This window comes from Harpia harpyja, chromosome 12 (genome assembly GCF_026419915.1).
Source record: "Harpia harpyja isolate bHarHar1 chromosome 12, bHarHar1 primary haplotype, whole genome shotgun sequence".
NCBI classification, from domain to species: domain Eukaryota; kingdom Metazoa; phylum Chordata; class Aves; order Accipitriformes; family Accipitridae; genus Harpia; species Harpia harpyja.
The window spans coordinates 12,815,741-12,829,488 of NC_068951.1; the positions used below are offsets into that span (position 1 = coordinate 12,815,741).

Below are 13,748 nucleotides of genomic sequence, written 5' to 3' on the forward strand. Positions count from 1 at the left end.
TAGGCAGTACTGTTCTTCTGTTGGCTATAAAACGTGTCTGCCAGTTTTGTGTGTCTGTGTGTGTGCATACACACCTGCCAATTGCTGCACTGTGTGCTGCCCAATCTACCCAATTTATTTCCTGCCACACTTTAGCTGGATGTGTACTAGAGAAAGGTAAAGTGCTACTTTGTTGCTGAAATAGAGTGCCTGAGAGGACTGAGGAAATCTGTTTTGCTTTTCAACAGCAAGAAGAAAAAACGTCTGAAATGGGAAGACGACAGCTGACCCCTTTTCCTGATCACAACCGTAGTTCTGACCTTTCAGATATTCTGGAAGAGGAGGAAGAAGATGAACTGTCTTCAGAAGCTCTGGAAGAGAAGAAATGGGACCAGAGAGAGTCATGTTACCGGGAGAATGGGGAAAAGGTAACTTGTAGCAGACTAATACTTGCGGGAGGGCCAGTGCAGCCATCGCATGTCATCAGCTCACAGGAGGAGGTGCTGGTCTGAGCCCAGTGCTCTCAACAGTGCTTGTCTAAGTTCCTGCCTGCTCTGCTTTTACTCCCAGTGTTGTCTTAAGCTAGTAAAAGTGCAAGTTCTTTGTGAGAGGGAAGGGTGTTTATATGTAATGAATGTACCCAGGGTTTAATTAGTTGGAAAAACACACAATGTAATGTGAACTTTAGAACCCGAGGTTAAAAATCAATCCTATTGATCAAGTTCTTAATATAGATATAAACAGTGAACACACAGGAATCTGTAAAGTCCACCTATCTGTAGATCCTGTACCAACGTGCATGGGGGAAGGTATTGAGGTTGAATGACTGAGAAATTAGAAAGATTTGCAGGAAATTTGATATGGCTGTGTAGCAAGAAAATGCCCTCATTTTTTTCATGTGACCAAAGAACATCTGGACTTTGTTGATGCTAACCCATGTGGCTGCTAGCCTGCAGCACAGATGGAATGGGTCTGGTGAGCATTAAATGATCGGTAGCAGACAGTGTAATGATTCTGGAGTAAATTTGCTGCCGCTCCTTTTCTCCTTCTGAAGGGGGTTCTGCTTCCCAGGTGGGGAGGTTGTACCTGCAGTGCAGCATGTCAGGAGCCCCAGGAGAGCCTGGTGGCTGGAGATGCTGGGGCTGCCTGGGAGGGAGTTGTTGAAAGGGCTTCCAGTTGTTGGGATTGCACTGGAAAAAAATGGAAGAAAAACAGTTTCCCTGGAAGGAGAAAAGAGGAAATAAGAACAGTCAAGAACGTTGTTCTTTGTCTCTTTTTCCAGGATGTTTTATTGGTCTGAATGTTTTTGGTTTTGGTTTTGTTTTTTTTTTTTTCTGAAAAAGAAACACTGAAACCCCCCACACATCCTGTTGAGTTGAGCAAACTGGTGCTTCTTGACCTGATAAAGTGATTGTTTTCTGTTCTAGCAGTGACAAGTTGAGGGTGTGAGCATGACGAGATGCTGAATGGGGAGAGGGCATCAGGGGCAGAAGTTTTAGGGTACAGAGCTCCCAACATTGCCTTACAGAGTGAAGGAAGATGGTGACTGAAGCGGGCCAGGTCTCAGCAGGGCTGTTTTCTAGGATTCTGCATATTTAGTAACATTTTGGGTTATCTCAAGGCTCCTCAGCCAGGATTTGGGGGGATGAAAGAATGGAGGGGTACTGCTTTTAAAATATTTAACCTCAAATAAGTTGTTTAATTTTTGAAATGATTTATTGTATTAAAACTCAAAAGCAAAAGTCACAACTTTGTAAACAGCTAGAATAAGTCTTACTGGACTTATTTTGTGGTTCCATTTATAAATTCTGCCTATTCCTAATTGGTGCTAAGAAGGTAGGAGCCTAGAGTGCATGTCCTGTAAAGAGTTTGAGGAAGCTGAGCTTGTTTGGTCTGGCAAAGAGGAGGCTAGTGGGAGATCTGGTAGCTGCCTACAACTATTTGAAGGATGGTTAAAAGGATGAGAGAGCCAAAGTCGTCTTGTTCATGGCAGATGATATAAAAAGAGGCAGCAGTCATGGGTTGCTGTTTGGGAGGTTCATGTTGGAGATGCGTATAAACTTTTCCCAGGAGGGTGGTGCAGCCTTGGGACAGATCCCCAGAGAGGTGGCAGATCTCCATTTTTTGGCATTTTCAAGCCTCAGCTAAGCAAAGACACTGATTTACTGTTGGCAACAGTCCTGCTGCATTAGGAGATTGAACTGGAGACCTCTGGAGGCCCCTTCAACCGATTCTAAATATAATTCAAGACCAACTTTTGCTTGGAAAAAGTTATGGAGGTTGGAATAATCAGTAGGCAGCTTACAACTGCCTTCACCCACCCCCACCCCCCCCGCCCTGTGGTTCAGTTTTTAATTATCTCTGAACAGGCCTGCTCATGCCTGTAGCTTAAAACATCAATAGCTACATATGCTTTGTAAACTATTTCTAGATGTTTTTAGAACATGTCATGATACAAATTGTCAGGGAAGTTGAACAAGCGACCTCCAGAGGTATCTTCCAACCTAAATTACACTATGCATTTGGGGTTCTTCCTTTTTTTTTTTTTTTTTTTTTTTTTTTTTTTTTTAGTATAAAGTTAGTGGGAGCCAAACATAAATTCTACAGTTGTTCCAAGACAAATTTCAAAATTCAGCAATGTTTTCTCAAAAGTTTTATGTAACCTGGTAGGCTCTTACTCGGCTACAAGTGAAATACAATTCTGTGTGACCCGTTTGAGGTAAAGAGTTTCCATGTGTATTTGTGGCAACTCTGGTCACCTGGATTTGCAGACAGTAGGCTACTGTAGAGTTGGACCTTGACAGATGATGGGAAGGTCCTAGGGAAGGTCCTCCCATAACAGCAATGTCTCCAAGGGGTGTCTTGGTGCACAGGGTCACTTCCTTCTGTTCCAGTGTGAGGACAGAGAGGTAAGGGAGGACTGCGGGTCTTTGTGTGAGCACAGGCTGTGAGACTCATCCCTGCAGAGGGAGGAACCCAATCAGCTCTAATGTGTAGTGAACAGCTGTGGAGGAACTGTGTCTCTCCTGCCCCGTCATCCCAGACTGGGGATGCTGAAGCTGTGGGGAATGAAGTGGGCGGGATGAAAGGTGCTGCAGATAGTTGTGTGTGTAGACGCAGAGGCTGGGATGGAGCTCTTCCATGCATTGGCCTTTCTTGCTTTCCGCTGCATTGCTAGTTCATCTGATTGTCTTTTGCCAGAAGACCCATTGCTCTCTTTTGCTTCTTACCCTTGCTTCGCTGCAGACCACAGTCGCTGCTCCATACTGCTGTGCTGGGAGGGAATCAGCTGTAACTTTGCCTCTCTTTTTAATGTTTATTTCCTCTCTTTTTTCCTTTGCTTGCCCTGGCTGTGGCTTTTCTCGGGGGCTGGGTACAGATGGATCTTTGTGATACTGACAGCGATGAGGAGATTCTGGAGAGGATACTAGAGCTCCCACTTCAGAAGAACCACAGCAAGAAATTGTTTAGCATCCCTGAAGTGACTGAGGATGAGGATGAAGATGAGGATGAGAAGTGTGTTATGGAGGAAAAAGCAGACCCTCAAGACTCATTGGAAACGCTTACCTACAATTCAGGAAGAACAGAGAAGCTGCTCAACATCAAGGAGCCATTTCTAAAGGCAGGTGGGAGTAATACCTCCACAGATCTATCTGCTCAGACTCTGCAGGAGGAGCATGGTGTTAAGGAGAGCAGAGGGGATGCTGACCATGCGAATCCTGCCTTTGTCCAGCTGGCCTGGAGTCAGAAGGCGGCAAACTGGAACTGTGGCTACCAGGAGAATGACCCGAAGTCTGGAACTGGGACAAGTCCCACTTGGAGCAAGAAGAAGGGAAATAATTATCGAGAGAAGATCCGGAGTCGGCCTGAGATGGGTAGGAAGAGACAGAATGATGTAACAGAGCACTGCAGTCGTCTGCTGGGCAACTGCAGCCAGATGGGAGGTGGGTTATACAGAGCTCCTAGCCTCAGGGAGGAGCTGAATGTTGTGAGCAGTGCTGGTAGTAAGGAGGGGTTTGATATGTACAGTCGTGCCGGACAAGGCGCCTTGCGAAAAAACCACATGAAAGCAGTGGTTTCAGGGTTTGGAGAACCTGCTGTTATGTCAACACACTGCTCCAGCCCCCAGAGCCTGGAAATAGACATTGAATATGACTCCGAAGATGATCAGGATTCAACCTGTGCATCCCCTCCTGAGAGCAGGCTGTGGCCAGAAAGGTCCCAGAGCTGTCAGGGGGACTGGAGTGATTGCTCCAATCAATCTGAGGTTGCCTACATGGATGGCAGAAGGGACCTGACCAGGCTGGAGATGATGGAAGAGCAGGGTATGGAGTGGGCTGGGTCTCCAAGCCGGCGTCTGCGGTTCTTCTGCTGTGAGAAGGAAGCACTGAGATGTGAGAGCAGTTCTGAGGAGCAGGGCTGGGAGCTGGACTGTAAGTCACCTGGCTGGAGAAGGAGGCTTGAACATCCTTCGAAGGGAATACGTAACACCTCCTTGCACAAAAGGGTTGGGTGACTTTTCCTATTCTGGCTTTGAAGCAGCTTGCAGTGGCGTTAGCTTCCCTCTGCTTCCCTGGCCTGCCTGTATCTTGCTTTGTTCAGTGTTGTCCAGAGAAAGGACCTTCCTCTAGGATTGTCTGGAAGAATATCTGAGAGATTCTGTAGTTCTGTGCTGCTCTGTGGCTTTTCTTGTATTAGCTGCTTCTGCTTTCCCTGCTAACTGACCGGGTGTCATTGATGCAGTATTCCTTTTCGCACTGGGTCTTCCTCCCCATGGCAGGAGCCTGTGGGACCCAAATGAAAATCGCTGGTGAAATAAGCTGATTTGTGAAAGCTTTGTGTAGATGATGACTGTAATGTCATTGCCTCCCCGCGAAATGCCCTTTCCTGCATTCTCACGCTCACCAAGGGGATCATCATGTGCCTGGCAGGGTGCCTGCCTGTACTTAGTTCTGTTTTCCAACTCCCTTGGTATTTTCAGCTCTAGAGTGTCCCTGAAGAGGAATGTTGCATTTGGATGCACTGCTCTTTGTGGAGTGCGTTTGGGCTGAGCGCTGTTCACGCGAGTTGGAAGGCAGAGGCTGCTACTAACTCTCTGGTGGTTCCTGTTGCAGGCGTCCAGTAATAAAGATCCTAGGGGCCAGGAGCTGTCTGGCGCAGCCGCCTGGCAGGCTCCCAGCAGAAGAGGGAACAAGAGCGTAAGAAGAAACCAAATGCAGAAACCTTTGCTCTCTAGTCCAGGTGAGTGGGCAAGGGGGAGAGAGTTGGGCAGCAGGAGAGAGGGAGGCTGTTGGAAATGGCAGGGGGGAGGCTAGTAGGCAGTATTTGAGCTGTGAAGGGCAGGGGAATGGTGCTGACATTATCTCTGGTGTGTCCCCTGTCTGTGCACAGGTCCTCCAAGGAGCACTGCTTCAGAAACCTCTGTTGAAGATGATAGCGTTAGAGTATTCGTGGCTCTCTTTGACTACGATCCTGTTTCTATGTCTCCTAACCCTGATGCAGCAGAAGAGGAGCTCCCATTTAAGGAAGGACAGATCCTGAAAGTAAGAGCACACCTTAGTGAATGTCTCCAACTCTGTATGGATCAATCTCATGTACCAGGGACAGCATAAACCTTGGGAGGCAGAGCCTCCTTCATCTTGGGAGTTTCCTTAGTTTCCCTTTCTCCTTTCTCTGTGCATCTCAGTCCCTGTAGCATAAACAGTCTCTAGCCTGTCTTTTCCCTTGCAGGTATGTGGAGACAAGGATGCCGATGGCTTTTACAGGGGTGAATGCGCAGGAAGGGAGGGGTACATTCCCTGCAACATGGTATCAGAAGTCCAGGTGGAGAATAATGAAATCAAGAAGCAGCTCCTGAAGCAAGGGTTCCTGCCTGCTGACACACCAATGGAGAGCATAGGTACTGTATCTCCTTTATGTGTGTGCTGTGCTATTGTCAGCATGTTTCTTTGCTGAAATGTGGAAAGCTCAGTCATGCTGTCAAGCTGTGTGGCCAGTGCAGCCCACCAAAATGATCTCTAGGGCTGGTCTCCAGGATCCGAAGGCTTGTTTAGTGGCTGTTGCAGTAGTAAGCAGGGAGGTCTTGATGGATGAGGGAGGCGGGTGTTCTGAGGTCTCAGTTTATACCTGGCTCTACTACAGCACAGTGCTGCCCAAGGCTGCATTTGCAGCTGCTGGAGCTGCTTCTGTGCTTGATGTGCTGTGTCTGTGAACTCAGCACAGAGTGTGAGTGAGGCTGATCCTCGCTAGAGAAGGGGAAACAAAAAGTTTGAAGAGCAGCTGAAGGTTGTTAACAACAGTTTTCACTTCTGTGTTCTCTCCTTTGTTTTGCGAGTCTGTAATTGAACCCATAGGGGTGACCCTGCTCTTGGGTGAGAGAATCTGTGACGTGGGAATGGAGGAAGATGGGAGAGACTCATGGGGAAGGAAGGGTGTGAGAAAGCAAGGTAGGCAGTCAGGATTGTACAAGGAGCAGACCTGGTCCTTGGGGTCCTCCGTACTCACTCCCTGAAGTACATGGTTCAGTGCTTTATGCACTGCAGAGACTTTCCTGTTTCTTCCCACTTGTGTACTCAGAGGGAAGAGAGGAACCTTCCCTGGGATGTGCAGCCATCACAGCTTGGGCTAAGTTGGGCTGCAGGTCAGTGGCTGTGAGCTGCCCCAAGACTGCTGTCAACATACTGGTGTCCCAATGCCTGTCCCTTAGCCCTCCGATCTCTCATCCTGCACCTGCCTGTATACTCTCTGCTACCAGTGGCAACTGTTTGACCTACTCCACTTGTTAAAACAAGAGGAAATTCTTGGTTTTGGCTGGCACCTATTTCCCTACCAGTTCAGCAGGGTAAAACAGCACAAGTGTGGGTCTGATGGCAAAGGTAAGCCCTGACATTGACTGAGCTCTTCCACTGCCTCTAACAGGCAGTGGAGGGAAAAAAAAACAAACAAACAAACACCAAACCAAGAAAAAAAAGAAGCAATCCAACTTGTTTCCATTTCCCTGCTGTGAGACCCAGTATCCAGCCCTAGAGGCTAAGGGGCTGACAGTGCCCAGCTCCTAAATATGGGCCTCTGGAAGATTGATCCTAAGGAGCACAGGGGTCAAAGGAGCCTGTTGTTTTCACTTTGTGGCTGTATGATTTTTTTGGTAGGTTGTGTCCTTTGTCCTCTTCCGTGTCTAGGGAGAGGAGAGATTTGAGTAAGGCTTTTTTCGTACTTGGGACATTCATAATGTTTTCCTGCACATATCCTCTGGTGCCTAGAGATGGCTAGATGCCTGTGGTGGCCTTTTTCCCTATGTGGATACACAAGACTCTCTGTCCCCTGCCCTGCTGTGTACTCTCAGAAGAGTAAAAGAACTTAATAGCTCTGAGACTTCATGAAACGTAGTGGGTTTGAAAATTTTCAGGAGGGTGGTGGTAGTGAAAACGACATACCTTATGCATGTGTGCAGAAAGTAAACCTTGTTTCCTTAGGCAGCCGGGCTGTATGTACCTCTGTTGTTTTCCTGCTGCCGTAAACCCATATTACAGCCTTGTAACTAAGAAAATGCCTTGGAGGGGTTGGTCTGGGAACTCATTCTGCAGGCTCATCTGGGGACTCGTCCAGTACTGTCCTTGCTCAGTGCAGAAGCTTTAGCTAGAGACCTCCACAGATCCCTTCCTACCTGAGTGAGTTGATGGGGTGCACCTCACCTGGCATTTTTCAGGTGTTAAGGGTACAAGGTTTTATTTTATCCTTATGATGCTGCTTCTGAAAGATAAAGTGCAGCAAAGTTTGCCTGATGTCTACTGTGGTATGGCTAATGGGCATAAATACAATGTGGATTTCTGTGTGTATTTGGGATGTGGATTATGCCTCATCTGAGTCCACATACGAGAAATGGAGATTTGGGCTTTGCCCATAGAAATCACGGTGTCTGCTTCCCAGGGGAGGCATGTCATGCTACTCTGTTGCCTGTTCACTCTTCAAGAAGCTTTTCACTTTCCATTCACTGTCTGTTTCTCTTGTCTATTTATTTGCTTTTTTGGATTTTTATTAAGGAAATGGCACATTTTCTCCACCTCCACGCCGCCAAACCGTCCCTCCTCCAAAACCCAGACGCTCCAAGAAAGGTCTGTGTCACCCACTGCTTCCTCTTTGATTTTTGCAATAGGATTACATACTGCATTGAATTTTTACTACTTGCTTACAGGACCCTCAGATGTTTGTCTCTGTACGACTGCTAGGAAGTGGAAAGAGAGCCCATCCCTGTGCTGGTGTTAAGTTTTTAACAACAGTGATGTCTTTTATAGTTTTGGAGCTTGACCTCTGCTTCTCATTACGTCCCTGAGTCATGGTTACTGGTGTAGACTTTGAGTTGTATGAACAGTTTGCTTCTGTTGTTTGCTGCCTTGGTCTCTCGTTTTTTTTATTGTTGTTTGTCAGTTGTGTCTTGTGGTCACTGTTGAAAGATGAACTCTCACTGATGAGACATTTTCTTCCCCCAGCAGGGCTGGATAAACAGGAGAAGTACAAGTCTCATCCAGGTGACAATTGCTCTTTCTTACTATGAGTAGATAATGCATGATTTTAATACAGATGCATTTTGCGGTCAAGGGCCAATGCAAGACCCTGTAGTGCTGCTTCAGAGCACTGTAAGAAAATGGTCATTCTCACGAAAGAAGTTTTAGTTCTTTTAATTTAGTAGTGGGTGCAGTGGCCCTTGACTAAACAGGGAGTGTTTGAAGCTGGAGGGCACGCGTGGTTGTGCTTTGGAGGAGCAGGGAAATCTCTTACTCATCTGATGCCATGGTCTTTCAAATCCAAGGTCCCTTGAGAGGGTGCTCACTCTGCATAAGCGTGCAGTCATCTGTTGATGTCCAGAGAGGCTAAGCCTGCAAACCCCTTGCTAGCCTATCCAGTGTTGACCTGAAGCAGGGTTTAAATCTGTAAGATGAAAGACTAGACAATGTATATTTTCTGTAACACGAGACTTTGCTTTTGTAGACTCAGAGCAGGTCTGTAAGTAATGGGGCTGAGCAGGCAGGTGGTTGTGAAAGTGCAGTGTGTTCCCTGAATGATGAGGTCTGTGCTTACCTTTGTGCTGAGCTCTGTGCCGCTGTGGCTGGGCTGCTGGCCAATGCTGTCCAGGGCTTTTGCTGTTCCCCTGGCACCTGGAGGATAAATTTTGTAGCTCAATAACATATCACTGCGTGGAGGGAGGAGAAATGTCCATTTGAGACACTATAAAGAGACTGCTGTCCTCTGTGTATATATGTATATATATACACACATATATATGTGTGTGTGTATAAATAGAAAACATAAAATAAAACATTGCTGTATATATAGGCAGGACACCAGGATGCTGGAATGGGGGGATGTCCCCACTTTTGTGCTTGTGAGGTGATATAAGAGATCAGAAAACTGCTTTACCAAATGTCTCTAAGGCCTCTCAAATCTCTCTCCCATTCAGTTTCCCCCTAGTATTCTTTTTACTCAGTCTGCTCCAAGAATGGTGAAGGAGTTGCTGTGATTTGGGATTTTGTCCTAGAACTTCCAGCTCAGGATATTTTGGTTTATTTTTGTCCTGCAGGACAGAAGCATAAAGACTTTGAAGCTGAACTGTTGAATCCTCGAAGTATGGTGGCTGTCTTTGACTATAACCCTAAGGAGAGCTCTCCAAATGCAGATGTAGAGGTAACAATCAGCTGCTCACTCCTTTTTATAGGTTTCTTTTTCCTCTCTCTTTTTTTTTTTCTTCTATCCCAAGACACTTAGCACTTCAGTCAAAACAGGGACAATTATAGCTTGGCAATATTACTGCTAAAAAGGGGTTGGCTGAAGTCATAAAATGTAGAGTTTGCTGATATGTTCTCTCATGCATTCTCTGATAACAGTGTTCAGTTATCTGTGAAGACTATGAAGCAGTATACCCCTAGTGATTTTCAGTATGTGTCTCAGTGAAACTATGCAAGCATCTCATGGCCTCATAGCGATTAGACAGGACTAAGCAGATCTGGGGCAGGAGGAAGCAGCCCCTGCTGTTAGCAACTGATCCAGGGTACACTCTGGTAAAAGGAAAAACCTGCTTAAGGGTTTGAATGGACTTCTGATACTTAAGATGAGCATGTCTTTTGCGTTAAACACCTGTGTAGGTCTTTGTTCAAGAGAGAAGACTTAGCTCCAGTTTAATGGACCAGTCTTCTAAGTTCTTGCTTTTCAAGCAGTCCCTACGTACAATCCAAACAGTATTTTTGTGGGTAAGTCGTTTCAGGTGGAAAGATTGCAATGCAGAATCCTTTCTGCAAAAAACCTTTCTAAATTAGAACATGCTCTGTTCTCTGTTCTTCCATAGCAGTGTTAGTCTACTCTGAGCAAACATAAACATGGGGTTTGGATTCAGATTCTTTCCATGCATCCGGAAAGGAGTGTATGGCCAAGAGGTGGCACAGTTCAGGTAATGCTTGCTTCCCAAACTGAGTGTCTCATGAGGAAGACAGCCTGCTTCTGAGGACAGAGTGTTTTAGGGATGGTGGATTATCTTGGGAGAGATACAATGAGAGCATGTATCTGGCCGAAGAACACTTTTGAGCCCTTGTCAACAAGAAGATGACTGTATTTTTTGCAGTGATTTGGTCTTCCTAGAACCTTCCCTGTGGACAGAGCTCAAATTATTGAAACAAGCTGGTGCAGTTCTGTTGCCTTGTTGGAGGTGCTCCCTGTTTACACTCCCAGAAAATTTGGTCACCTGTTCTGCTAGAAGGCTGCAGCTGCTGTTTGTGAGCTTGCACGAGGACATAGTAGGATCAGCTGTGCCATTCTGTGTGTCTGTGAGTGAAGTTCCCTACAAGTGTCTTTCTGCTAGAACAAAGTAATTCACAGCCAACAGGAGGAACCTGCAGCCTCCAGAGATAAATCGAGTACTAGGGATATAATAGGGTAAATATATTAGAGGTAGGTCCCTTCCATCTAACACTTCTGTGAAGTACGTATAAAGCCAGTGTGTCTTGAGTGGAACACAGCCTGTTTGGAGATTCTACCTTTTGTATCTTAGAGCAGCTTTTTTGCTGTAATTGGGCGGTTTCTTCCATTAGAAGAGACTGCTTACACCTTTGTCTTCGGTCTTGTGCTCCATGGAGCGCATGCTGGGTGGCTGACAGAACAGACGGATGTGATGGTGAAGGGTTACGTGTGTTGTGCAGTAATGTTCTGTTTACAGGTCAAATCTTCCCATTTGTTTGCATTCCTGCTAGTGATTAATCCCTGAGCATTGCATACAGAACAGGCTCATCCAAGGGAGCGGGATTTAGTACTTATATTTAAAGAAATGAAAGGTATTTCTGGTGCTTGTTCAGCTTGTTCTCAACATACCTTTCCAGAACAGGTGGTAGGTATTATTTCGAAGCCTTATTAAAATTGGTTTAAGAAACAGGCTTTGCTCTTGTCTTAATTTATGAAATGCTTCCTTAGCATTGAATTCCGTGGTTACCCACTTCAGTTGCTCTTCTGCATCCTAGTCCTGCAAGTCTTAACACAGTGGTCTCCCTCCCTCAGGGTGAGATTGTGCAAGAAGCCCAGGGTGACCTTGTGTTTCTGGTGAGAAGTTCCAGGCAGTGCTTCTCCTGTGACCATTGTTCTGTTGCTCTTTGCAGGCTGAACTGACTTTCAGTGCTGGGGACGTTATCACTGTATTTGGGTCCATGGACGACGATGGTTTCTATTATGTAAGTACAGGGGTTGGGAATGTCCTGTGGCTACATCTGAAATCGTTGGATTCCATCTAGTGGCAGGAGAGCAGAAATCAGGGAACAAAATATTCTGCTTTTGGAAAAAAAATAAACCCATATCTGCTTAGTGCAGGGCAGATTGTTTCTGGCAGTCCATGCTCTGCCTGTAAACCCGATACCCAAATGGTTCTGAGTTTATTTCTTGGCAGAACTCGACTGCAGGTTTCCCAAAGCCTAGGATGCGTTTTTCTGTACATACATCAGCTGAATCAGCATCTGCTATAAGCTGGTTTGTCACCGAGCACTCAGACACATGGTCTTATCCAGGGCAGGAGGCTAAAATGGTAACATAAGAATAAAAATGTATGATGACCCCCATCTGGCCATACTTCAATGTATCAACTTCAACAAGAACTGGTATCTGTTTAATTTACTGTGCATACCTGGGGTCTGTACCTGTGAACGAGCTGTGTGCAAGACACGATCCTTAGCCCTTGGATCATCCAACTTTTCCTGCACAGAAAGCAGTGTGTCTTCACACATCAAAGTTGAGGTTCAGCTGCAGGTAAAGTCTCAAGGGGATCACTGTGAATGTTTTGTTTGGCGGCTTTTATAGTGTTGGCCAAACAACATTGCTGGGGTTGTTTTTGTCTCACCCAACCACCTGCTGTTGAACTGGAGACAAGCTTGGTTTGCAGCTCTGGACCTCAGTAAGCATTGAGGCAGTGCCTACAGGACATTGTACCAGTAGTACCTCATTCTTTAAATAAATAAATAAATACCAGAGCAAATCAAAGGCCATTAAGAAAGCTTGTGGCACAGTCATATTCCAGTTGCTTCCACGACAGCTGTGGAAATTTTTTGAGTTTGCAGAAGTGACCATGTTGCTGGAATACATTTGTCACAGCTTGCTGCCATCTTTTCTTCCTTTACCGTCTTCTGTGTTTTTGTGGTCTGAATTGTTCTGCAGCTAAGCAAGAATGTGAGTCGTGAAATTTGCTGAGGATCCTTCCAACATGAGTGTGTTCCTGGGCTTCTCTCAGACCATAGCCTAGCTTTCTCTGCGTGGGACTGCTCCTCTATTTATTATTTCTCCATCAGCCAGGAAACCTGATGTGAGAACTAAATTTTGATCTTGCAGGGAGAGCTGAACCAACAGAGAGGGCTTGTCCCATCTAACTTCTTGGAAGCTGTAACTTCAGATGGAGGCATGGTCAAGGAACTTCATTCAAAAGCTAAAGAAGCTTTTCCGCTGAGTGCTGAGAGCCAGGTAAGATTGTGTGACTCTGCATAGTCCAAACTGTGATGTGGCTGGAGGTTGGGCATTGCGCAGCATGCGGCATCTGATGGAATCATTTGAATTATTGCATGCAGCTCAGTTCATCCCATGGGAGGTGCTCAAAAGATTAGAAGGGTGTGCTAGGAGCTCTTCTTGAAGACTTACCTGTAGTGCAAAAAGAGGCACAAAGCAACAACATCCACTGGGGCCTCAGTCTGATTATGGTCAGGTGAGCAAAGAGCATCCCAGGTCCCACCAGCAAATTCTTTAGATCCACAGAAGGGTCAGTGGTGAAATTCTGCTGCAAGCAAAGCAGTTCAGCCAGCTTCCAAGACACATGAAATTCCTCAGATATGCTCATAGCCATGCCAAAGAGTTCTGGAGTTATCGCCACCCAAACACCAACGCTCTTCCACCCATCCTGAGTTAGATACATCTTAATCCAGTCTGAGGTGCTTCCAGATAAATTCAAAACATACTGGGGAGTTTACCAAACAGATCTGTAGGATGGATCCTAAGGATTTGAAAGCATCCCACAGATACAGGGAATTCAAAGGTTGAGCTAGCTCCTTGCATTATGTTGCTGATATTCTTGAAACAAATGCTTAAGTGGGAGATTTGGGTCATTTGCCAGATTCAGTCAGTCCTCAGTGGGTGAGGCCAAAAGTGTGGTACCTCCCTGGTCACTCCTGGACCTCATATGCTGTGTCATTCTAGAGAGTGGGAGGCAGGGAGGGACACAGCTTGGCCCCAGCTCACATGTACTCAACCTTCAGTTCTTG

At 46.1% G+C, this 13,748-nt stretch overlaps 1 protein-coding gene across 12 annotated transcripts in view; it reads left to right on the forward strand.

Moving 5' to 3' along the window:
- Positions 1-13,748, forward strand: part of TSPOAP1 (TSPO associated protein 1) — a 73,553-nt gene that overhangs the window by 49,428 nt on the left and 10,377 nt on the right. For 8 of the 12 annotated variants that reach the window (XR_008237410.1, XM_052803052.1, XM_052803061.1 and 5 more), the window contains 10 exons: positions 228-407; positions 3,359-4,486; positions 5,094-5,220; positions 5,371-5,522; positions 5,710-5,878; positions 8,019-8,090; positions 8,466-8,504; positions 9,554-9,657; positions 11,613-11,684; positions 12,829-12,957. Coding sequence is in view for 11 of the 12 variants with exons in the window: in XM_052803052.1 (XP_052659012.1) it covers positions 228-407; positions 3,359-4,486; positions 5,094-5,220; positions 5,371-5,522; positions 5,710-5,878; positions 8,019-8,090; positions 8,466-8,504; positions 9,554-9,657; positions 11,613-11,684; positions 12,829-12,957 (2,172 nt within the window). In the remaining variant the exon portion in view is untranslated. The remainder of the gene's footprint in view (positions 1-227; positions 408-3,358; positions 4,487-5,093; positions 5,221-5,370; positions 5,523-5,709; positions 5,879-8,018; positions 8,091-8,465; positions 8,505-9,553; positions 9,658-11,612; positions 11,685-12,828; positions 12,958-13,748) is intronic. The other 4 variants (XM_052803053.1, XM_052803055.1, XM_052803057.1 and 1 more) reach the window with 4 other exon arrangements.